We start from the raw sequence: 27,616 nt of genomic DNA on the forward strand, positions 1-27,616 counted from the left end.
CATATATATATATTACTGATTCTTCTCACTCCCCAATTCTGTGCTCCTGTGTCATTATACATCAATCTCTCTTCTTTAGTGGCCCAATATCCTAAGTTCACAGTATGCCACTATCCTTTCCATGCCTTAAAGCAACAGTGTCATTTATTTTTTAATTTTTATTTATTTATTTATTTTGTTTTATGGCAACACTTGGCAGTGCTCAGGGATTGTTCCTGGCTTCGTGCTAAGAAATCACTTCTGGAGATGCTCAGGGGCCCAGGTGGATGCCAGGAATCAAAGTTAGGTCATCTGCATGCAAAGCAAGTGCCTTACCCATTCTACCATTTCTTTTTTTATTTTTTTATTTTATATAGTTCACAATACTTGGTTATATTTAATATTCAAGCACCAATCCCACCACCATCACACCTTCCCATCACCATATTTCAAGTGATTTCATCCCAAACCCCAATCTGTGCCCCAAAGAAGAACTGAATGTTTTATTTTGTATTGTTTGTTATAAAAAAAACTGTTGAAAATGCTAAAGAAAAGTTTCCTTAGAGGAAAGAGTGTGAATAATGTTATATTTCACCCAGGAACCATTAAGCCCTTCTATAAGATATCACTAGCATGTTAAAGGTTGAGACTTGTGTGCTTTTTTATATATGTATCTGTAAGGAAAAAATGCATGTTTGTCTTCTCCTCTGAACACTATCAGATTTGGTGCCATAATCTTGGAGGATGGGTAGGGTGTGTGGTTTGAAGTATCGTGCAGCCACATTTGCGGCCATGTGGTCCAGGAATAGATTCTCTCGTGGGTGATGCTCTGTCCAAGTGTGTGGAGGGTGACCATGAGCATGGCGACAGCTGGGTTCTGGAGGTTGTTGGCTGCTGGTGCTGGGTCCCTTGGGGCAGGGAGGGGTCTCACCCACCCCTTTTGGGGCACCTCTTGTGAAACAGCCTGGCATAGGGTCCAGTGGCATCCACTCTATCACTTCTTAGGTCCCTCAGCAATATTATTTAAATGCACATTATCTCCAGTCCACCCAGCTGTAATAATGGATTCAGAGAATATACATTACTTAAAAGATTTTCACAGATAGATTTTAGATACAGAATTATTAATATCTAACCAGTTTTTTAAAAATATTAGTTTCAGATAACAGAACACATGTCAATTCTAGAAAAAGTGGAGAAAAAAATAGTAAGAACTATGAAAAAAGGAAGATAAACCACTTGAAAGTCTATAACCCAACCATCATTCCTATCATTTTTAAATAAATTTTAAGAATCGTATAGGCTTACTAAAAACATAATTTTTAAATAATTAATTAATTTTTAATGGAATCACCATGAGATCCAAAGTTACAAAGTTGTTCGTGATTGTGTTTCAGTTATGCTATGTTTGAACACCGTCTTTTCACCAGTGTGCATTTCCCACCACTGATGTCCCCAGTTTTCATCCAACACTCCTCCATCTCCTGATCCTATAGCCTGCCTTTACGGCATATATCTTCTATCTTTTCTGTTTTACTTTTAGACACTGTGGTTTTCTGTACTGTTACTAAAACAATATCATGCATATCACTTTACCTCCTTTCGGCATCCTGTTCTTATCCAGACTGATCATTTCCAGCTATCATTGTCATGGTGGTCCCTTCTCTGTTTTAATTGCACTCCCCCATTCTCCATGTGGCAAGCTTCCAGACATGGACCAGTCCTCCAGACTCTCATTTCTAGTGTCTTTGTATATTTTTATCATACTGATAACAGAATTTTCATGTGCTATATAGAACTCATGTTCTTTTCATGATTCCACATAGTCTCTAAATCAGAAAGAGTTCAAACATTCATTAGTTTGTTCTTTAAGGAAATAAATTAATAATGAAAGAATGTACAAAAAAAGTGAAGTCAGGAAGGCAAGAAGAATCTAAATTAATGGACTAAAGATCAGAAGTGGGCTGGTAAACAAAGTCTGTCCCTTCCCAGTTGATAGAATAACTTTTCAGCCTATTAGTGCTTGTTCTCCACTGTTGTTCATTATCTGATTTGTCCCTTAGTTCACAAATTCAGCTTGACATTAGTGACATGGCTAGTTTCTGAAGAGAACACTACACTTATACATAGTGTATTGAAAATTTTTTCACATGGTGCCTATGCTCACTGTTCCTCACATAACCTACTTATTCTACTATGACTGATAGGGACACACCACTTTCATGGTAAAACTAGATAATGTTGAATTATATTTACTTATGAAGGAAGAGAGATCTTTATAGACTATTAATAGGTTATGAATTCTTCTCTAAGATCATTAGAGTAGTATAGAAATTCCTTTTCACATTTTTGCACATCTCTTTTAGATAATCTGCTGCAGTTTGCCCTCTGTAGAATTATAGAAGCACAAACCTACACATGCTGATAAAGAATCAAAGAGTAGAACTATTACGTGACTGGGGAACTATTGTAAGAACTAAACAAGACATCAATAGTACATGCAGGCCATTCATCCTTACAAGGGTTCAGTGCCTTTGAAATGAAGGAGGCTGTTTATAAAATAAGAACAGTAGCAGGCAAGTAAGGATCCTGGAACACCATAAGTATGTGCAGAACACATTGTCTTTAGGGAGCCAACTAGGATGATGGGGGCCAATCTGTTTCATCACACATTCCACTCCTTGAGTTTTCTTGAGACATCAGTTAGAACATGCATATTTCTCAAGAGTCAAATGGACATTTACTTTAGTTCTTCTTCAATTTAGCATTGAAATAAGGTGTCCCATATGCATTAAGATATTAAATATCAGGTTTCTGGATCTGGACTTGGATTAAATGCTATGGAAAAAATTGTTTATTGGCATTTCGATAGGATAGTGCTTGACTTCATTCAGCTGAACTGGGTTTGGTCACCAACACCACGTATGGTTCCCCTGAGCCCCGCCAGGAGTGTATCACTCCTGGTCACCGAGCCTAGGAGTAAGCCCAGAGCACAAAAACTCTGCTCCACTGAAATAAAGTTCCCACACATTCAAAGCAAGGATAGTTTGCTGTGTAATCTGGCAGATGCTCAATAACTGTATTTTGGTGAGAAGATGCTCATGATGACCAATCAAGTGATCAAATTATACAATGTTACATAACTGTGAAAGTCAAAGCAAGGGTCAGGGTTATGAACCTGACACTTTGAAAAAGGATTTGAGAAGGTCGGATTGGGAATGATCCCAAGCAGGGTTGGCAAACGTAAGACACATCAGCACTCTTCCTTCCTAAAATCCTTGTGGATTCTGCTTGCAGAGAACAGCAACTTCTTCTGTCCAATCTGGACATTGATTTAAAATCACTAGGGTTTATACAAATACAGAAATACAGAAATGAAGCATATTCACAGTAATGCACCCAAATGGCATTCTAAAAACTCCATCAATTGTTTGCTATATAATCAGTCTACAGCTATTGCTCTATGAATTCCTAAAATCTAAGCTTAATTGCTTGACTTACAGTTCCTCTTATAATTTGCGTGTCAGGAACTTCTATCTTAGAAATAAGAGGGATGCTGGGGCCAAATAAAATAGAAAAGTGGGTAGGGCACTTGCTTTGCACATGGCTAACCTGGGTTTGATCCCAGATATCCCATATGGAACTGAAGCACAGCCTGGAATGATACCTGAGCGCCAAGATTCTTGAGTGCAAAGTCAGGAATCTCCCTTGAGCACCACTGGATACACCCCGAAACAAAACAAAAGAAAGTAGTTGACATTTATTTTACAGCTTACATTTAAGAATTTATATAATATATGCTATATTATACAAGAATGCACATTGCATATTCAGCCCATTAGTCTATTTTTTGGGCCTCCAAGAATGTCACTTTTTCAGAAAACTGAAACAAGAGAATTTTAAAAAATCAGGAGAGCCGAAAAGATGAATTCCTGCTATTTAAACTATAGAAGTTTGAGAGTTTCTTCTTCCTCAAGTTATCGGAAACTAATAGATTGTGAAAGTTAAAGTGAAATTCACATTTGAATTACTAAGCAAGATGATTAAACCTAAGACTTTTGGATGAAACATTGTTTTATTAGCTAGAAAATATTAGGTTGAAGGGTAAAGACATTGGCATGTTGATTCACAGTCTTTTGCAGGGGAGGAAGTTAGAATATTTTTAACATATTGTTAGAAAAATTTTGTAATCATTTCAACGTAAAAATGGTTAAATTCTCTAGGGCTTTGAGTTTATTTCATTATAATTATAATCTCAAATGACATAGGTATGCAATTAGAAATAGGTTTGATAAATTACTAGTATATTTCTGATTTATATGATAGCTTCTGTATATCTGTATCACCTTTTTCCTCTATAACTTCTATGGAAATAGCTATCTTGTCTTAAAAATTAAAATCAAGTCAAAAGGAGTGATTGAACCTCAATTGCCATTGAGATAAAACTTGACATATATGCTTCATTATAAAAAGTGCAATAATCACTATAGAATTATGATTTATTTACAATTTATAATTAGAAAATACATAGATAAGATAATATGTTTCTTGGGAATAACATTTTTCTTTATTCATCATTACAGTTAGAATAGATACATTTAAAATAGCCTAATTGATTAATAGCAGAAATGTTCTGCTTCCACAAATGTTCAAATAAAATCTCACAATATTTCTGGCTATTTGCATAAGCTAACTGATTTGATGGATAGGTAAAATTTCTTTATGTTTGCACTTTTTTGATTAAAATTAGCTTGTAATGATCTATTAAAAATTTATACATCACTCATAATAATTTCAATGCCCCATTTATAAAGGGTAAAAATTATATTTGTTATGAAATCTATTTATTTTCCCCTAAAAAAGATAGTCTTTAAATTACAAAAAAAATGCAAAATCAAAACCTCTATTAATACTTTGGTAAAGATATTCCTGGCTTTTATTTATATTTCATGTTGATGCCTATTTTTATAATTGTTGTTTAATATTTATTTTTATGATTTCATTTTAATTAGTAAGCTAAATTCTTTAATTATGTTGTTAGTGAGTATTTTATCAGTAGAAGGTAGTGACTATACTTCTGAAATGATATATTTCATAAACATAACAAATATATTATATTTAATATATTTAATGTTCTGTATTATGATTCTACCTGGATATATTCAGTTTTATTCTATTTATATGATTGAATATGATTTCTACTTTTGGGGGAGGTGACCACACCTGTTGGTGTTCAGGCCCTCCACCTGGCTCTGTGCTCAGGGATCACTCCTGGCTGTGCTCAGGGAACCACATAGGGTGCCATGTATCAAACTTGGTAAATTGTAAGACAAGTGCCCTACCTGCTGTACTATTGCTATAGCACCTTAAGTAAATTTACTTACAGTTTGATTTCTTAGAATACAATGTTAGAAAATAGGCTGCTAGGTTAATAGATAAAACTATACCTTAAATTCTTTTTTTTTTAACTCATCTTGGCATTTATTAGGCTTTCAGTAGGCATGAATGAACATGTTCATCTTCAATTCTAAAGTCGAATTAAAACGTGTACCATTCTTCAGGTGAAAACCCAATGTGCAGAAAGAGTAACCACAGTTTCTGGATATCAACTGGCTATGTCAAAGCTTATAATTCATAACGCAAAATACCACGAATGGGCCAAGACAGGGACCAGGTGGGATGAGACAAGCTTTGAGGTTATGTCAATCTGGGGCTAAGGTTCTCTCCTTTTTTTTTTTTCTTTTTTTATTAGTGAAAAACCATGAGGTACAGTTATAGGCTTACAAATTTTGTGCTTGGGTTTCAGTTATACAATGATCAAGTGCCCATCCCTCCACCAGTGCCCGTCATCAATCCCCATGGGTCCCAGCATCCCCCCCATCCCCCCCCCCCCCCCGTCCCATCCTGCCTCTGTGGCAGGGTATTTCCCCTTGTTCTCTCTCTCTTCTTTAGGGTACTATGTTTTGCAAGAGAGGCTTTGAGTGGTAATCATGTTTGGTCTATCGACTACTTTTAGCATGCTTCTCCCACCCTGGGAGGACCCTCACAACACCCTTCATTTGGTACTCTCTTCTCTATCTGAGCTTCCTTTTCACCTAGAGCCTGTGGCTGGCCTTCCATTCATGGAGCAAAATTCCTGGTACTAATCTCAGTCATTCCTGGGTGTTACTCTCCCTTTTTGTTGCTTTATGTTCCCCAGATGAATGCAATCTTTCTTATACCTTAAATTCTTGCTTGTAAAGAGTGCTTTTCAAAAAGTTGGTGGGATTTTATTTTGTATTATTTTGTGACAATACTAAAATATGTAAATGAACCATTTACATGGCACTATATTAATATATAGAATAATCAACACATTCATTTCAGTACTTACAATGTCAGGGTATTTTGCATGAAAATGTGTGATAATTTGGCTTATGGTTTATTAAGTGCAGGAGGAGAGAAAAACATATTGCTTTAAAATTATGTATATTTATTTTTTAATGTAGGAGTACTGCTATTTATTTAGCCATTGATTAAGCTGATTGAATTGGGCATGAACTCCACATTACTTTTTTTAAATATAGAATGCTAATTTTATTTTATTTATTATTATTATTATTTAATCACTGTGATTATGTACATTTTTATTCCTCTGAAGCCTTAAAATTAGGAATGTAATATTGAGATTGAGTGATAACCGTAACTAACCCTTTAAACATGGAAGAGGAAGAACTGACTTTACACCCTGATGAGACTAATGATGGGATTACCATTGATGGTTCTATTTCCTGCTTTTTTCCTCTCCCATTTATTACTGTGATGTTGATAATGGTGACTGTGGATAAAAGAAGAACATGGTTCCAGAACATAATTTGGGAAATTCATTACTTAAAATTCTGTAATTAAATATTCTCAGTATACATGTGTATATTTCTTGCACTGAATGCATATATATATACATACTCATATATTTCTTCTTCTATATATATATATACTCAATGTAAGAAATCAAGTTATTTAATTTATTAACATTTCTTAATATCTAGGAAAGTTGCATACCCCACTCAAAGAAAAATAATTTTTAGAAAAGACATTTTAAAAATAGTGGACTTAAGGGAAAAATTATAAGTGGACTTTTAAATTTAAAAGTAAGATAAAAGATTTAATAAGCTTCTAGTATTACTAAAGGTAAAGGTAAAGGCCCTCCCGTTGATCGTCGATTTGCTCGAGCGGGCCCAGTAACGTCTCCATTGGAGACTTTGTCGTTACTGTGTCTGGCATATCGAATACTCTCGGTAGCTTGCCGGGCTTTCGGAGAGGGGCAGAGGAATCGAACTCGGGTCGGCCATGTTGGCCGCTTGTAAGGCCCTACCTGCTGTGCTATCGCTCCTTTACTAGTATTACTAATAGATAGAAAATCAAATATCAGTAGGTAACAAGTTAAAAATAATTTCACTATATATCTTATTCAGTAGATTATTTTACTGAATGAGAAAAGGATGACAAATATAAAAGTATGAGAAAAGGGTTATACATAAACATATATTTAATCTCCCAAACATGAAAGCTTGTAACTATCTCCCAGTGATTCAATAAAATTAAAAAGAAAAAAATTGAAAAAAAACCCCATATATTTAATATTTATTCCTTAAGGATTAAATAGCAAAATGTATAAGGATTATTTCACACAACACAGTTTAATCTTTTTTTTTTTCTTTTTGGGTCGCATCTGGCAGTGCACAGGAGTAACTTCTGGATCTGCACTCCGGAGTCACTCCTGGCTGTGCTGGGGGACCATATGGAATTCTGGGAATCGAACGCAGATTGGCTGCGGGCAAGGCAAACCCTACCTGTTGTGCTATCGCTCTAGGCCCCAATTGTATTTAACCCTTAAAGATTAAATTAAGACAAATACATAGAAATATATATATTTTATTTCACCATCAAATTAAATCATGGGAAAATAAAATGTTTTTGATTTGGATGTTCTGGAAAATTTTCAACATTTTAAAAGTAGAAAAAAGACAGTAACAGTGATTATTAGTAGGAAGTTTTGAAGATAAACAAACACATACAAAGAAGGTAAGATTGGTAATGCATAAAAATATTTTAACCCATATTGAACTAATCATAAATCAACTTGTCTTTTGCAACATAATTCATAGTTTTATTAGCTATAGTTAGTTATATTATTGTCAGATTTATAAATATAATTTATAAAAGAACTCTATATAATGGAATGTTACCAAATTAGGTACATAAAATAAATCACTGGAGAAAGGGTATGGATTTAAAGTGACTTCAAATTAAAAAGTATATATTACTTTGGACTTAGTACTGAAAATTATTGTGAAATTCCTTATCTCCTTATAAGAAAAATATGAAGTACACACATCAAATTCAAAATGCAAACTCTCATATTAAATCATTTAAATTATTACTTATATAGTGACAGTTAATAAGAAGATAAGACTACCTCAACCAGCTTTTACTGTTTGAACAAGTTTTACTTAGTATAGATAAAAAAAGTCTTAGTGTGTATGTGAGAGAGAGAGATAGTGAGTGCAAGTATGTGTATGTGAGCAAGACAGACAGACAGACAGGCAGAGACAGAGATTTCCTGCTATCTCATTTCAGGATATAGCTTTTGACCTGCTCAAGAATAAAAGAATAAAACACAGATGTCATTCTTCGGCAAATCTTGCTTTTATTACCTTCATTTCCAATATCCAAGTGACATGTGAGGTCACCACATATAAATAACTTATCATTGCTTGGAAGTCTATCCTTCCGTCATGTGTTCCATCATGCTACACTCTGTTTTGACCCTCTCCTTTACTGCAAATCTTACCTCAGTTTTCATTTTCTTACCAAAGTATGAAATTGCCAAAATAAAGTGTCTTAAATCTTAATCTGCATGTGTAATCTCACATGCACTATTTTATCAATGGCTCCCATTATTTCAAAGTAAACTTATTACCTTCAATTTAGCACATTGAAACTGGATCAAAAGAGCAAGGCAGGCAATGTCATGGAGCTCTACTAGGTGGAACCTGTCTTCCATTTTGTCTAACTTGTGCCCTGGCTGTGTGACAATGTTACTTATTCTGACCCAATATCAGACCTCTTACTGCCCTGCAAAGAGATTTCATAGCTTTCTGCATACCTTTTCTGGCTCCAAGCACACTTCGTCAATTTCATTTTTCAGAGTTTTCACATTAAGGCTTTCTGAAAGGGGAGTGTATTTCTAGTCTTCACCTCTCTCTGTTGCATATCAGTATCTGTTTTGTGAGAAATTGAAAGAAAGAAAAAAATAAAGAGTGGGAAGAAAGAAAAATAAACATTTCAATTATTTAGCACAACACATTTTAAGAATGCAAAAGATGGGGAGCAAATGAACAATGAATAAGTCAATGAAGTAAAGTCATCTATGAATTTACCAGCTCTCATATTCAATTGCAGTGCAGTGAATAGGACATTGATGTCCCTGCCCTCACCCCATATGAAGCAACAAATTCTTATTCAGTGAAAGAAGCTGTGATGTAGAACCATAATGAAGGTGGGAGTAGGCAGTCTGCAAGGGAAATGGCAGAGCCTGCCCACTTAATGTCATATTGTTGAAAGGTTGTTGCAGTTGTTCTGGCAAAACACATCTTAGGAGAGAGAAGAGAGACATTTAGCTTTCAGTTACTAAGGGGACATGGTACATAAAGTATTTCTTAAAATTGAACATTTACATGTAAGTAATAATTGCTCATTTTGCTAAATCTTAGCCATTTTGCAGGAAAAATAATATTACAATAGCATATATAATGTAACTCTTTTGATAAGAGTCCATGTACATTTGAAGTTTTAAAAAATTTGAGAGACAGAGGCTTAGGGCAAGTTAGCAGACTTGACTGGAAAATATAACTTTCTACCTAAACCTCACATCCTCGCAAGGGGTGTCTTTCAAGTACGACTTGGGCTGAATCAAAATACATGGACCTATGATTAAAAAAATTATTGATCTAAAATGATAAATAAGGTGTTTACTCAAAACCAGGACTCATCATTGGGATGAGCAACAAAACCATTAGACCTAAGGTCAAGACACAGGGTCAACACACAGATGAGTTTAAAAGAATCAGGCAGGGAAGTTAATTTTGGTTAGGACATTTTTGGTGATTTTTTTTTAAAAAAGGTTATTAAGTCTATTTGTCTCTTATTCTAGGCAAAAGTGTCTTTCAGGGCATGAGATAGATCACACTCATCAGGTCTATGTATCTCATCAGAGCTAACACAGAGCTACTCAGCACTGTGCTCAGGAGTCACTCTTGTCAGTGCTCACAGGCTAAAAGCAGTGCTGAATCTCAAAGTGGGGTGGGCATTTAAGCAAGGAAAGCTGTAATATATCTGAAATATTCTCTGTAATATCTTTCCAAAAGACTTCAGAAGGAACTCTGTAGTGTGAGGGCCTGTTGGCATTTCAGTAGAGGGTCCTTTGTTCTTTCATAGTAATTGAAAGACTGAATCAAACTATTTAAATTTTACATAAAAGTCTCAATATAGCATGTCGTTACAAGATAGAAAGTGGTTTTAAAAGTTTCCATACTTGATTAAAGAGCAAAACTTAGGTGGACTTTTATCAAAATCTCAGCTGTACCTCTGAATAATGCCGTGCTCTGAAGGCCTGAGAACCCCATCAATCAGCTCAAGGCAAGAGCTCCGGACTATAATGCTGCTCAGCCCTGTGCTGTCACGGGTGCTCAGACCACCCCAGCCATTCTGGAGGTCACCAGGACCACCACTAGTGATACCTGGAGGCATCCAGAGGGGTACCCTCTGATACTTGGGCATTATGTGCTACCTAAAATTGAACTCAGATCCATCCAGCACATGCCTAATAGCTGTGCGTTGCCTAGGACTAGAAACACACATTTCTCTTTTCTTTCTAATTTATTTTTTATTTTTTACAAAGCTGTTTATTATTTAATTACAGTTATACAGTATTCCAACAGCCATCCCTTCACTAGTGTACATTTCCCAGCACCAGTGTCTCCAGTTTGCAACACCCACTCCACCCCCCTCCCTCTCTCTCTCTCTCTCTCTCTCTCTCTCTCTCTCATTTTGGGCACTGTGGTTTGCAACTTTTTCACTTTATAATCAGGTTCCCGATTTGTGAGAGGAAATATTAATTTTCCCCTGGAGGATTGTCAACAGAGGTTAGAGCTTTCCTGCATAAGTGTCATTCATAGAGCAGACGTTTTAAAGATGCAGCTAAAATGAAATTTCCTCACATTTGCCTTTGCTCACAGACCAAATTTATTGTGCTCAGTAGCTTCTCTTTACAAATCTTGAGTTCACTTTCTAGCCAAAGTTCAGTCTTCAAACAAGTGTCTCAAACACTGAAACTCATATTTCAGTATTATTAATTAGGTCACAGGAAAACGGGGTTGTTTTGCCGTTTAACTGTTTAAGTTCTAAAAACATGGCATACTATTTCAAGCACTAAGTATATAAATGCTTTGGCTCAGGCTTAAGCCTGGAATCTGTAGCCGATGCAAATCCAGCAGAGTTTAGGATTGGCAGAGAGAGCAGAATCTTCCCTTTAAAATTATGGGAATCTTCTGGCTTGTGGCATATGCAGGGATGGAAGGCTGCCCTTGGGGACAGATGCCATCCATTCTTTCTCTCCCCATTACAGATGACAGCAAACCTCGGCTCAGCAGCAGCCCACCCTCAGTCACCCTGGGCAGCCTCCTGGATGACCAGCACTGGCACTCGGTCCTCTTAGAGCGGGTCGGCAAACAGGTGAACTTCACTGTGGACAAGCACACTGTGCACTTCCGGACCAAAGGCGAGGCGGATGCCCTAGACATTGACTATGAGGTAAGTTCCCTCTCCCTGAACATGCTTACTCTGAAACAGTTACAAATGAGTGAGGAAAGCAGTTGAGGGAAGATGTAGGCCTTGACAAATCTACATGTATGTGTGTGTATATATATATAGATAGATTTACATACACATATATTTATATATAAATTTATAATATATAAATATATGTATATAATGATGTATCACTTAATCACTTAATCACTTAATCCCCATTATTCATCGATTTATTCGAGCGGGTGCCAGTAACGTCTCCATTCATCCCGGTTGCGTGCTAGCGTAGCCCAATGGTATCTGTTCGTTTTAGGAACATGTAGAGCCTCAAACTGATCATTTAGGGTCTTGACGAAGAAGTCTGACCATCTTATAGGTGGGCGTCCACGTGATCTTTTGATGTCTCATGGAATCCAATCAGTAATGGCTCTAGTCCAGCGGTTGTCTGTAAACCTCATTACGTGTCCAGCCCATCTGATTTTTGATGTCTTGGCAAATGAGACAGCGTCCCTGATTCTTGAGCGTTGACGAAGATCAGAACTCCAGATTCTATCTCTCATTTGAGTGAATCGTGATATTCCAAGCATAGTTCTTTCAATTCCTCTTTGAGAGACCCGAATAGTGTTCTCATCCTGTTTTCGTAGGGTCCAGGTCTCTGAGGCATATGTTAATGCAGGAAGAATAGTGGAATCAAAGAGATGTGCTCGTAGCTGGAGGTTCTTTGTCCTTTTAGTTATTTCTTCAATGCTCTTGAAGGCATTCCAAGCCGCTCTCTTCCTCCTGCGCAACTCAGGTGCCAGGTCATTCATCATGTTGATTTCTCGACCTAGGTATATATAACTGTTGCATTCGGAGATGGTGGTTCTGTTGAGAGCGAATGGAGCGTCAGGAACAAGGCTGTTTCTCATAAACATTGTCTTCGCAAGATTCAGCTGTAGTCCGACCTTTCTACTTTCACCGTCAAAGTCGTTCAGCATTTGTGCTGCTTGGTTGATGTTTGGTGTTATTAGAACGATGTCATCAGCAAAGCGGAGGTGGTGTAGTTGCCGACCATCTATCTTCACTCCCATGTTTTCCCATTCCAGTTGTCGCATGATGTTCTCGAGGGTGGCACTGAAGAGTTTTGGTGAAATGGTATCACCCTGCCGAACCCCTGTCTTGATATGGATGATTACTTCTTTGTAGAATGGTGAGATCTTGGTAGTGAATCCGCAATAGAGCTCACGAAGGATCCTGATGTATTGAGTTTGTACGCCCTGATTGGCTAGGGCTTCTATGATCGCTTCCGTTTCAACAGAATCAAAGGCCTTCTTTAAATCAATGAACGTTAGACAGAGTGGCATCTTGAACTCCCGAGATACCTCAATGAGCTTGGTTACTGTGTGAATATGGTCGATGAATCCTTTTCGGAATCCAGCTTGTTCACATGGTTGTCCTTCATCTAGTGTTCTGCTAATCCTATTCAGGATGACTCGAGTGAATAGTTTGTAGATGACAGACAATAGGCAGATTGGGCGATAGTTGCCAATGTCGTGGATGTCTCCTTTCTTGTATAGTAGTACAGTCTTGCTGGTTTTCCATTGGGATGGAACCTTGCATTCAGACAGGTAGCGTGTGAAGAGTCGAGCCAATGTATTGATGAGTACTGATGGTAAGTTCTTCAGGTGTTCAGGTCTGATCTTGTCTGGGCCAGGTGCTCTTTGTTTCTTTACCGACGAGATGGCATGTTGGATTTCAGAAGGGAGAACATTGGGAACGACATATCCATCATGTGGTATGTGATATGTGGGCAAGTGGATGTGGCTATTAAAGAGATCTGAGTAGAAGTCATGAATAATCTTCTCCATTGCCCTTCTGGAAGATGTGATAGATCCATCATGATGTCGGAGGGCAGTCATCTTGGTTTTGTAGTTGGTGAAGGACAGGCGGGCATTACGAATGTTTTTCCCAGCTTCTGCTGCATCTACCAGTACTGCTGCTCTCCTGTTTTTGAGGTCATCCTTGATGGCTTCTCTGCACTGTTTAGCCAGTTTGGACATTTGCTTGTGGTTGCCTGAGGCACGTGCCAAGCCACGTTGGTGAATAAATTCAAGAGTGTTCGAAGAAAAACGGTTTTTTGTGGTTATCTCTCTTTCTTGGCATTCCTTGCACAATCATGGAGGTGCTGAATCATTCGATCGTATTCCTCATCAATGTTGTCAATGACGGCATCTTCCCATGTTGCCGCAACAGAGCCAAAGAGTTCCCAGTTGGTGGTTGTTCTGGGAGTCCTCTTCTTAAACCTTGCATTCTTTTCTCCTCGTTCTGTGAGGTAGAATTTTGCACGAAGAAGACGGTGGTCTGATCCCGTTTGGAATTTTGGGACAACAGCAACATCGGTTAGGCAAAACTGCCGATTGAATATGATGTGGTCTATTTCATTGTGGAACCGTCCATCGGGAAACTCCCATGTCCAACGTTTAGATTCAGCCTTTTGGAATTGTGAGTTACCATGGAAGGTTTTGGTTGACATGATGAACTCAGACAGTCTGTCACCCTGTTCGTTCCATTCCAGGCCATGGGTTCCGATGTGGAGTTCATCGACTGATCTTCTTGGTCCTATCTTGGCATTAAAATCACCGACAATGATCTTGTAGAAGGTGTGATCTTCTTTATAGAATTTCTCCAGCTCCATGTAGAATTTCTCAGTTTCTCTTTCACCATAACTGGATGTTGGTGCATAGACAACAAAGATAGAAACTGCCGGTAGTGAGCCACATTTATTCAAGTGTAATCGTCCGATTCGGGTTGTTAGGCATTCAAATGAATCAATGTTCGTGACTAAGTTTGTGTTGACAAGGATACCGACACCACCGACGCCTCTTTTATCACATGTTCCAAGGAACAGTTCTTCTCCAGTGTCGAAAACAGCATGATGGAATTGATGTCTTCTCGTTTCGGTCAGACCAATGATGTCGTACTTGATCTTTCGTGCTTGTACCATAAGGTCTTCAATGGATGCAGCAGATGCCAGGGTACGAGCATTAAAAGTACAGACAATCATTTTTGTTTTTCTGCGTTTTGGTAGCCTATGTCTGCCTTGGTGTTTTATCAGCCTCTCCTTCCATATCCTTCTCGACTCTGCATATTCAGGGTTAGGGAAATGAGATCCATTTATTACTGGATTTGGCATATCAATTTGGTCTATTTGGCATAGACCACGGATAGCTTGCCAGGCTCTGCCGTGCGGGTTGGATATTTAAGGATATTTAAGGTACCCTGAAAATTTAGAGAAAAGTAAATAAATAGTCGCACGGCCGCAGGCCGCGCACTCCCGGGAGCTTGTTGTCATAATCTCTGGATCCTGGCCTTTGTTGGGTTTACATGGCAGTTGGAGGGTGTAACTGTCTAGCTACTGACAGGTCCAGTCCCAAACCGTGCAGGCTTGGAGATCTCAGCCCCGGGTCCCACACACCTGGGTTCCTCTGCCAGTTCTGTTATGTCTGAGGCTTATCCAAGTGTGTGGAGAGTGGCCCCAGTAAGGCCTTGGTTGGGGCCTGCAGGTCTTCAGCTGTTGGGCCCTGGTGAGGATAGTCAGACACAGGGTAGGAGACTCTGCCTTGTGCTCTCCCGGGAGCTTGTTGTGATAATATATAAAACAATATATAATATAAAACCACTGTGAGATATAGTTAAAAATATATGTATTAATATATAAATATAGATTATCTAAATATACATATATAAATCATTGAGATACAGTTAAAAAGTTTTCATGATTGGGTTTCAGTCATAAAATTATCAAACACCCATCCCTCCATCAGTGCACATTTTCCATCACCAAATGTCCCCAGTATCTCTCCCTCTACCCCACCCCATCCCACCCCCTGCTTCTGCGGCAGATACCTTCCTTCTTACTCTCTTTCTACTTTGGGGCATCATGGTTTGCAATACAGTTACTGAGAGGTGATCATGTTTGGGCCTTGACAAATCTTACGCTGGTGCTCATCTTTCCATCTAAGCTCAGACAACCTCCAGCAGAGCAGTCTGTGGAAAGAATGTGCTCAGTATACCTGGGTGAAATGCCTTGGAAGTCATGGTGTATGGCCCTTGAAGAACTAGCTCATTGCATGTATTCAAACTCAACAGATAGCTTTTTAATTTTTTTTATTGTTTTCTGCTTGTAGCCTCCCCATGTCACCTATTCATGTGGTTATGTTAAGTTCCTATTTTCAATATAAACTTCTGGTAGCTGGCATAAAGGAAGATACATTAATTATAAATATATGCTATTATGTCAGTTATGTTCCAGTAAAATAAATTACAAACAAAATCTGAAGCACTTGGAAATCTATACTATAGTCACCTGCCTTTAGCTTCACAATATGCATGAACCGTGGAGTAACACATGGATAGCTGCTTCTTCCTTTTTCTTATATCTGAAGTTGAGTGAAAGACACCAGTTATTAATATTGCACCACATTATACAAAATGCTAGTTACAAATTTTCTATGTTCACTAGTAGTTCATCCACAAAAATACATACAGTGTACCCTTTACCTTACGAAAGGATCAGAGACATTGACCAGTGTACAGACTCCAATCTGTGAATATCTGTTGACTCTCCTTAAACCTAACTACCAAAAGCCTATTAATGATCATGAGTTTTACCAAGAACAGAGTTTATTATCCTATTATATCATATTATATAATATGCATAATGTTGAGTATAGGTATATTCTCAGGATTAAGTTAGAAAAGGTATATGCTATTAAGAAAATAAAAAGGAAGGGTTAGAGAGGTAGTGCAGAGAGCCTGAAAGATAGTACACTTGTGTTGATCACATCTTACCCAGGTTTGATCCTTGGTACCATTTGTGGTTCCTTGAGCATTTCCAGGAGTGATTCTGAATAAATAGCCAGAAGTGTGTCATGAGTATAGCCTGGTGTGAACCTCCGCCAAAACAAAGCAAAAATTATAGGGAGGAAAAAATGTACCAAAACTAAATATATATCACTGTATCACTATCATCCCATTGCTCATTGATTTCTCAAGCAGGCTCCGGTAATGTCTCCATTCCTCCCTGTCTTGTGTTAGTGTAGCCCAATGGCGTCTGCTCGCTCCAGGAACATGAAGAGATCGCTGTTGTTACTGTTTTTGGCATATAGAATATGTCATGGGTAGCTTGCCAGGCTCTGCAGCAGGATATCCTAGGTAGTTTCCCAGGCTCTCCGAGAGGGGAGGAGGCTTGAGTTTATATAGCTGAACAGGAGGTTGTTTGTGGTTGTGTCTCCCACATACCTAAATTTTTTGGTAAATTTGGTCCCAAGTTGTTGGAGTCTGGCCAAAGGCAAAGCAGCAATTTTGGGGTATCTGGAAGTCAAAAGGCACCATCAGGCTGCTGATGCACTTGCTCCACAGGTACAGGTTGACCTACTGGTGGCAAAAATATATTTATTATTGAGAAAAATGTACTTATTATTAAACCTGTATCATTCAAACCTGCGTTGTTCAAGGGGCAATTACACTATGCCCTACTGTCCAATTTCTATTGTCTAGTCTTTGTTCTAGGCAATAAAATACAGATATAATCAGGACAATGCCCTAAGTTGGAGAAAGAATAGACCTAACTGAAGAGTCAGACCTGAAAGGAAATATCTGCAGAACAAGGAGGTAAGAAGATGAAAGTTACACTCAAGGGGACAAGATAATTAGAACATATGAGGCAGTGGGTGCATGGCTCAATCTAAAAGGATGGTGGGAGGGTTACAGCAAGAGAAACTGCTGGGTTTTGAAAGACAGTTAGGCTCAGTCTGTTAAGGTCAGAAGGTATGCTAGGTCAGGAAATAGAGAATAAAAAAATTAAAAAATCGACTTGTGGATTTCCAGGCAGTTTCTGACCTGCTGGTAAACAACTTAAAACTGTGTTACATAAACATAATTTATTTAAATATCCTTAAAATGCAATGCACATTTGATTCTTTATATAGATACTTATTTTTTAATTTATTTAACTACATATGTATCCATCTGTTTATGCATAATTAAAAAATTCTGTTGCATCTGTGTAGTAGAAACACTGTATTTGAAACTGCTACCATGCATCATTTCTGAATTCCATCTTCATTGTGGTGGCTTGAAATCAACCAAGATGTGAGCATTTATACTCCAGATATTGATAAATTCTACACATTAGGATTTGACTTATTGTTTTCTTGATTGCCTGGATGAAGAATTGGAAAGTCTATTTTTCTGGATCTAGTATATTTAGAATATATTGTTCGTTTGTGAGAAGTTATGGAAAATATATCTAACAGCAACCATGTTTAATAGTGAATATAATAATTTAGTTAAAAAGCAGCAAAATTCCTCTGATTCTTCTCAGAATCAGAGGTATTTACTTTTACATTAAAAATTATTTCATGTTCCCGGAGAGACAGGACAGCAGACCAGGTGCTCGCCTTATACGTAGTCAACATGGGTTTGATCCCCAGCATCCCATATGTTCCCCCGAGCACTGCCAGGAGTTACTCCAATGTGCTAATCCAGGACTAAATCCTGGACACCACTATGTGTGGCCCTCTGAAAAATAATAAAAAATATTTTATATTTCATTATCTGTGAATCTTTGACTATATGTTTTTATTATTAAATAATCTTGTTTTGGTGTATATACATGTGCATGTATACATATGTATGCATATCTGACATCCTGAACAGGTGGATTTTAAACTTTGCCAATATACGATTTGAGGCATGGGGTAGTAATAGTTAAAAAAAATAACCAGGAAAGATTATTTTACACTGGCATTAAAATGTCAAGTGAGTTATGTTAAGAAGCAAATTATTGGCAATAAGAAGCCACTAAAGGACATTTTACAAAATAGTGACACTGCCAAATTTATGTTTTATTTTTTTAACTTTATATTTTAGACTAGTAATTTTGAATGAATGTATCAGAGGTGATCCCTGTTACCATCTCCTAAAAACTGATTTAAAATAAAAATACTCAAGACCTACACTTATTTAAAATATGAGAAACTATAAGGAGAGTTTAAGAGTCACTTTTTGAGTCATTTTTTGAAACACCTTCTGTCGCTTTTTAAGAACATTCATATGTAAAACCACTATTTCAGAGCATCTACTCTGTAACATAGACTTGTAGGAAAGCATTGGTAGGGGGTTACAGGACAGGTATTAGGAAACAAGGTTCAATAATTCCATTGTCCAGAGAGATAACGCAGAGTGGGAGACACTTCCTTTGCACGTGACTGAACTAGCTTTGATCCTTGGCAGGCCATATGATCTCCTGAGTCCCACCAGAAGTAATCCCTAAGTGCAGAGTCAGGGGTAATCACTAAGGACCACTACCTGTGACCCAAAGCAAAAAGCAAAACAAAACAAACAAAAGTCCAAACAAACAAAACTATTCCATTCACAGGCGGAATACTTAATAAAAGAGTGTTGGTGACTAAAATATTAGGTTCTGGCATTTTTCTTACTTTCATAATTTTTAAGAAAGATAAATTTAAAAAATCAAGACCTAATCTTAGTTTAGTGTGCTGCTGGTAAAATGTGTTGCTTTTTAACTCTCAAATAACATTTATCACTATAACTCAGAATGCAAGTCTCCATGTAAATAAATCTATAGTTCCTAAGAGCTGTCAATGTTAAGTGATTGAGAAAATAGTATAAAGCAAAGGACATTGGAATAACCTCTAAGTAGAGATGATTCAAAAATTCACTCAGTTGCCTGATTTAGCGTTTATTTATGTATTTATGTCCCCTTTACTTTTTATTTTATTATTAATTTATTTATGTTTGGCTTTTTGGATCACTCCCAGCGATGTACAGGGGGTTACCCCTGGCTTTGCTCTCAGGAATTACTACTGGCTATGCTTCGGAGACCATATGGGATGCTGGGAATTGAACCTGGTTGGCTGCGTGGAAGTCAAATGCCCTACTCACTGTACTATCGCTTCAGCCCCCCCTTTTAAGTTTTAAAAAGATGTATTGGGTTCTCATGACTTACAATAGTATTGATATTTAATTTTAGCTCTAAAATGTTATTTCACTACACCCACCTCTAGATGACAATATCTTCTTTCATCACTGTTTCTTGGTCTCTTCTCTTATCTCCTGCCCACAATGCTTGGAAAATGAGTTCTGTACACAGAATCTCAGGGTTTGTTTTCACTGTCCATTGTTTATTATCTTAGTTTGTCTCTTATTTTATTTTTTAATTAATTAATTAATTTTTAGCACTATGTGTTAACCATACAGCTGCTTTCATTTTTCCACCTTTATCTATTCAAATGATATATGCCATTCTATGAGATACATAGTAAGATATTTGTCACACTAATTGTATGTAGGGACAGTGATATCGTATAACAAACAGGGCACTTCCTTAAAGACCACTGACTCGGTTCAATCCCAAACACAACAAAATGGTCCTCTAAGCACTACCAAGAGTTATCCCTGAGCACAGAGCCCATAGTTTGCACTGAGTACAGCTGGGTGTGCCCTGTTAGCAAATAAACAAATAAATAATAAACATATGCAATTGTCTGCTTTCATTTCAATATAAGAGACACAGGTGAGATCTTAGGGTCTATTGTTACACAAAAATATAAATATAAACAGTTTTTATTATGTTTACATATTTTATATTTATATATAAATATACATGTATATATTATGCATACATATGTGTGTAGATGTCTAAATTCTCTTTGGAGTTTAATTTCAGTTCAAATAAATTAGCCTATACGTTTTTCTCCAAATGCTGTGAGAATAGTGGTAGCAGTTCACTTTACTTTCATCCCACAGCATTGGGATTTAGATGAGAGATATTTTTAGGATCTTGGTGAGATCTTATTTCTCTGCATTTCTTATAATCCAGAAGGGTTTTTTCTTTTCAAGTGCTCTTAGTCATGCAGCTTTACATTTGCCATCTTGCAAGTATCAAGACCATTAAAAACATTTTGAATATACATGTAATTTGCATGAATCATTTCATAAATCCTAAAGAAGCATTTTTGTAATATAAAATATAATTTAGTAAAAATTGCTTTCTCTCCAAGCCTGTGTTTTTCCTTGAACATATAGCTTGCTTGCTTGTTTCTGTGTCTTTGCTTGTATCATTTTCTACTCTGAGTAGTCGCTATTCTATCTTGAACATACATTTTCTTTCCCTTTCTTCTCACAATTTTTTTGGACATCAGACATTCCATTTTATTTCATTTATATGTCTATTCTTCTTTTAGTGTTAATATTTTTAATTTTTTAATTTTATAAGGTAAAGGTAAAGGCCCTCCCGTTGATCGTCGATTTGCTCGAGCGGGCCCAGTAACGTCTCCATTGGAGACTTTGTTGTTACTGTGTCTGGCATATCGAATACTCTCGGTAGCTTGCCGGGCTCTCCGAGAGGGGCGGAGGAATCGAACTCGGGTCGGCCATGTTGGCTGCGTGTAAGGCGAACGCCCTACCCGCTGTGCTATTGCTCCAGTAGTTCACAATATTTGATTATATTTAATATCTAAACACCAATCCCACCAGCATTACACCTTCCCATCAGCATAATTAGGGTTTTTCCATCCCTAACCCCAATCACTGCCCCAGAGCAGAACTGAAATAATATAATATTTCTCCCTAAGGTTGGTTTTGGTTGCCTCCTACTTTGAATCCCATCAAATGTGGTGCAGTACTCTTGGAGTATGGGTAGGGTGTGTCCTATGAAGTGTCCTATGGTCAAAAATGCAGGCACCTAGTCCAGGAAAATTCACTCCTGAGTGAAGCTCGGTCCCAACACGTGGAGAATGGCTGTGAGCATTGCAGCGGTTGAGTTCTGGAGGTTGTTGGCTGCTGGGGCTCGGTCCCTTGGGTCAGGGAAGAGGTCTCAACCACCCTCTCTGAAGTGCCCCAAGTCCTCACACAACTTTGTATGAGAGTTCCATTCAATAAAAACTTACCTTGTTTCACTAAAAAAATAATAAGTATACTTAATCAAAAACATAACTTGATTTAAATTTTAAACTTAAAAATATATGTGCAAATATATTCACTCTACAGTATGTTCTGTATAATGTTTATGGAAATAAAGGGCAGTCGATTGCCTCGAGCAGGCCCCAGTAATGTCTCCTTCGTCCTAGCCCTGAGATTTTTTAAAAAGTGCCATAGTCAAGGCTCTTTCAGAGTTAGGAGAATGAGACCCATCATTGTTACTGGTATTTGGCATATTAGGTATGCCACAGGGAGTTTGCCAGACTCTGCCGTGTGGGCAGGCTACATTCGGTAGCCTGCCAGTTTGTCAAAAGTAGAAATGAGATAATAAGATGTCATAATAAGATGTCACGTGGCCGCAAATGCCAAAGGGCAGTATTTTTATTAAAAAAAGATTGAGGATGCCTTTAAAACTATATTTGTTTCACAAAAGTAAAACTAGAAGCATTCACAAATTTCGTCTATATAAATTACAATACATACAGTAACCTTCTACAAACCTGTAAATACTATGATATCAGATATAATAGCCTCACGACTTTCCAGTAACTAAAAAGTGCTTAAATACCATAATTTACATAATAAATAAAATATTTGCAAATAACATTTAAGAAGGCAATTATATAAAAATAGGTAAAGAGCACACATATAATAAATACATAGGGCCAGAGAGATAAACCAAAGGCTCAAAGGGCCTCTCTCTATATATATACATATATATATATATGTATGGAGAGAGAGAGAGAGAGAGAGAGAGAGAGAGAGAGAGAGGGAGGACCACTTTCTATGGGCTCAATCTTCATGCCAAAATGTTTACACAGATGAGCATTTATATGGATTTATATGGATGAGGAAACAGTATGGTCCCTTTTGTACCTACAGGTACAACTGTGAAGCACAACACTTGGAATACCCCAGAACACAATTCATGTCAAAACAAAAATATAAGCAGTTCTCAAATATCACTATCACTATCCTCCTGTTGTTCATCAATTTGCTTGAGTGGGCCCAGTAACATTGTGAGACTTGTTACTGTGTTTGGCATATCGAGTACATCACGGGAAGCTTGCCAGGCTTTGCCATGCGGGCGAGATATTCTCCGTAGCTTGCCGGGCTCTCCGAGTGGGGTGGAGGAATTGAAATCGGGTCGGCCTTGTTGGATGCATGCAAGGCAAATACCCTACCCACTGTGCTATGGCTCCAGCCAATTATCCAATATATAGAAAATATTCAAATTCACTGATGAAGCTGAATGTAAATGAAAATTCTCATTATAATGTGGTTTTAAATTTAGATTGTAAAGTATAAAAGAGTATAGTGTGGGCAATGGTATATATTCAGGAATAGATTCTAACCAAAGGCTTGCACCATAGCTGAGTAAAGCAGCTATCAGTTGTTTGTAAACATTTGCTCAAAGGTCAGCACATACTAGCTTTTTTGCTTCGTGAAGGCTATAATGCTAGTATCTCATTGCCTTCTACTAAGGCATGAAACATTCTGCCTTTCTTCTCACAAAGTTATACAGCAGGTAAAATTGTTTAGTGGAATCTATTATTAGCTTTTCATCAATGAGGAATTCCACAGCTTTCTAACTCTTGTTATTGTTGAAGTTGTTAATGAGACAGGGAGCTCTATTGGTCTGGTGTTCATGAGTGCCCAAGGACAGACAAATGGATAAAGAAATAATGTCACATTTACACAATGGAATACTATGCAGCTTTCAGGAAAAATGAAGTCATGAAATTCGCCTATTAATGGATGGACATGGAGAGTATCATGCTGATTGAAATGAGTCAGAAGGAAAGGGACAGATATTCATCTGCATTCATCTGTGGTATATATAGAGAAAGGATCACTAAAAAAATGATGGTTGGAGGAATTGGTCAGGATGGGAGATGTGTGTCGAAAGTAGATAAAGGAACAAACATGATAACCTCTCAGTATCTGCATTGCAAACCAGAATGCCCCAAAGTAGAGACAGTATGGGGAATATTGTCTGCCATGAAGGCAGTGGTAGGGTGGAAAGGTGAGGGTATACTGGGGATATTGATGGTGGGTAATGTGCACTGTGGAGGGATGGGTGTTAGATCATTGTGTGATTGTAACTCAGACAAGCGAGCTTATAACTATATCTCATGGTGAATCAATAAAATTTAAAATATATATAGTAGAATAAAAATATTTATGAGGAGGGATAATAGTAGTTAGGGGGACTGGTCAGTGGTTGAAACTAACCCTAAGTATGTGGGGAGCTGATGGTTAGTGAGATAGAGAAGAGATCAGTATGATAATTGCTGGGAATGATCATAAAGGCCAATATCTGAGGAGAAGGAATCTGTGGACACTGGTGCTGGGAAATGCACACGGATAAAGTGTGTTGGAACACTGTGTGACAAAATCCAATTATGAACAGCTTTGTCTTACAGTGATTCATTAAAAAAGTTTAAAAATAAAATAAGATGAATAAGACAACCAAATGCATTCTGATGGGGAATCATCTTTAATACAAAGTTTTAAGTAAAAATGAAACTTAGTGTGCAGTATAGTATAGATTATATAGCACTATATTTGGGGATATAGTGCGACCAGCAGGACAATCTGTACTTGTGAGGCAAGTGCATCAGCAGTCTAATGGCACCGTCAGACTTTCAGATACCCCAAAATTGCTGCTGTGCCTTTGGCCAGCCCCCCAAAACTTGGGGCAAAGTTTACCAAGAAAGTAAATAGCCAAAAGTTAGGTATGTGGGAAACACACCCACAAACCACCTCCGGCTCAGCTATATAATTGGAGGCATGGCCTCTCTGGTTCCTGATCGAATTGCTTAATGGCCATCATCCCAGAGACTCAGAAACGAATCTTGGATCCCAAAGGCTTTTGGCAGAAATGTGTCTGTTCCTGCAGTAGGTTACTGGTTCTGGGCCACTTTAGGTGGGAATAGGTTTTGTGCCTTGGCCTGTTCCCCCTGGCAGCCCGGTGACCGCCATCCTCCTGAGGCCACTGGTTAGTCAGGTTTGGGCCTGCAGTGACAAGACACAGAGGGCCTCACCAGATGGAGGTATAACTGGCCCTTTCCTCCCCATCCCAACGAGACCCCCAGTCGCCACCTACAAATGGCCTCTCTGGCTCCTGATCAAGCTGATTAATGGACATAATCCCAGAGACTCAGAAACAAATCTCGAAAACCAGCAGCTTTTAGCAGAAATGCATCTGGACCGCATCCAAGGTGGCTGCCACCTCAGAGCTTATTGGAAAGCCAGGTATTAGCCTGCAGTGACAGGGCAACTGCAGTCTCATGGGAAGGGGGGTGGTACCGGCTCGTCTTTCATGCCCTACCAAGGTCATGAGTTGCACCCCCCCAGAGGCTCTCCTCACAGCCATAACACCAGATGCACAGAAACCAATCTTGTAATTATCTGGCTCTTTGCAGAAATCCAAAATCGCAGTCACGTGACATTATATGATTTTCATAACCAGCTATAGAAAACAAAGTATTTCACAATGCCTTTTCAGCAATTCTGGTTGTTGGGGGGGATTCTAAACAATAATGGTACATCTTTTGTCAAAATAATGAATGTAATCAATGTAGAGAAGAGTTAAATAGAAATCATCTGCCTCACAGGCATTGGGAGGTGTGGGGGATATATTGGGGTTGTTGGTGGTGAAAAATGATTACTGGTGAAGGGAAAGGTGTTTGATCATTGTATGACTGAGACTTAAACCTGAAAGCTTAGTAACTTTTCCCACAGTGATTAAATAAATAAATATAAGAAGAAAAAATTTTAAAAAATGTGAAAAAAGAATAAGGTGGAGTTCTTGCTCAATACAATCAGCTAATCAGTGGCTTAATAAATAGCAATACTCCTACATAAAAAAAAAAGAATACATAGCACTATAGCACTGTCCTCCCATTGTTCATAGATTTGCTCAAACGTTTCCATTGTGAGACTTTGTTGTTACTGTTTTTGGCATATTGAATACGCCACAGGGTGCTTGCCAGGCTCTGCCATGCGGGTGAGATACTCGGTAGCTTGCCAGGCTCTCCAAAAGGGGCGAAGGAATCAAACCTGGGTTGGCCGCATGCAGGGCAAATGCCCTAGCCACTGTGCTATCACTCTAGCCCACAAGAAAAAATATATATATACACATACACACACACACACACACACACACATATATATATATATGTATATATATATATATATATATACATTTAAAGGAAAATAACAGATTTGAAAGCTTGAAGATAAACAGAAATTTCTGGTAGCATACTAAAGAGATAGAGAAGGTAGATGATATTATAATGAGATTAAAGAAGATATCCTTTTTATTGTATCCCCTTTTAAAATTATTTTTAAATTTTAGAACCAGGATTATAGCTAACGTAGTAGCAGACATGTCTATAGTTTGATAAGACTTGTGTTTGATCCTCCCTGAAACTCTACTAGGTGTGGTCTCTTATGATCCCTGAGGGCCCCCAAACCCAAGCAGCACTGTCTCTGAGTCCACGTGCCAGACTATTAGACTTGAATCCATTGAGTGTGTTCCTATTAAAAGGCAACAACAGTAGCAACAGCAACAACAAAAAAAAAATACATTTTTTTTCTTTTTTGGGTCACACCCAGCAATGCTCAGGAGTTACTCCTGGCAGTGCTTGGGGGACCATATGGGAGGCCAGGGATCGAACATGGGTCGGCCGCGTGCAAGGCAAATGCCCTACCCCCTGTACTATCACTCCGATCTCCCCCGCAAAAAATACAAATTTTTGAAATCTGGGGGCATTTCTCAACAGTAGAACATGTGAATTCATGTTTAAGGCCAGTGTTTTATCAACTGCATTCCAACAACAGTGAAAGAAAAAAACAAAGAGATATATTTAAGCTTTTAAAGAATTCCAAAAGAATATTTTTCTTTCTTTCTTTTGTAATGAATCACTGTGAGATACAGTTATAGACTTACAGATTTTTGTGATTACATTTCAGTCATACAATGATCAGTACCCATCCCTCCACCAGTGCCTGTTCTCCACCACGAATGTTCCCAGTATTTCTCCTGCAATCTTCATCCCACTCCCACCCTCCCCATCTTTGTGACAGGCACATTACTTTTACTCTCTCTCTCTCTCTCTCTCTCTCTCTCTCTCTCTCTCTCTCTCTGCTTTTGGATTTTGCAATACAGCTATGAAATGGGCATCATTTTCGGTTCATAGTTTACTTTCAGCATGCATCTCTCAACTCAAGCAAGTCCTCCAAGCATCATTTACTTAGTGGTTCCTTCTCTATCCCATCTGCCTTTTCCCCCAGAATGTGAGGCTGGCTTCAAAAGGGTTGCTAGGGCTAGAACGGGATCTCTGTCTCTCACCTTTCATGAGGCTGACTACAGTTAAAACTCTGGTGACACATGTGACTCCACAAGCACTGTCAAGAATGACTTTATACATCATAATTAGGAATAGTTCCTGACCATCACTCAGGTATGGCTAAAATATAATTCATAAACTGGGAGGGAAATAAAGTACACATGATGTAATAGATATCTGTCACATTGACTTCTAAAACTGTGTAAAATTAGTGTTGTGCAACTTTCTGATACCTACAGACCACCTGCATCCTGCATATTGGTCCATCAACCTCCAATTACAGCCATGATGTTAGACCAGTGCTTTTAAAACTATTTCTAGCAGTGGATCAGCTCTGCTCAGTGGACCAGTAGTTGAAGACTACTGATCTAAATTACACTAAATCACAATATAAAGTTAATCAAAATAAATTTTCATTTCATAATGTATTAACTGTTGTTTATGTA

At 37.9% G+C, this 27,616-nt stretch overlaps 1 protein-coding gene across 1 annotated transcript in view; it reads left to right on the forward strand.

Annotated features, from left to right (window-relative positions):
• Positions 1–27,616, forward strand: part of CNTNAP5 (contactin associated protein family member 5) — a 973,836-nt gene that overhangs the window by 450,115 nt on the left and 496,105 nt on the right. The window contains exon 6 of the mRNA XM_056110141.1: positions 11,648–11,832. Within this exon, the coding sequence (XP_055966116.1) occupies positions 11,648–11,832 (185 nt within the window). The remainder of the gene's footprint in view (positions 1–11,647; positions 11,833–27,616) is intronic.

The sequence above is a fragment of the Sorex fumeus genome, unplaced genomic scaffold (genome assembly GCF_029834395.1).
Source record: "Sorex fumeus unplaced genomic scaffold, SorFum_2.1 ptg000009l, whole genome shotgun sequence".
Taxonomy (NCBI): Eukaryota; Metazoa; Chordata; class Mammalia; order Eulipotyphla; family Soricidae; genus Sorex; species Sorex fumeus.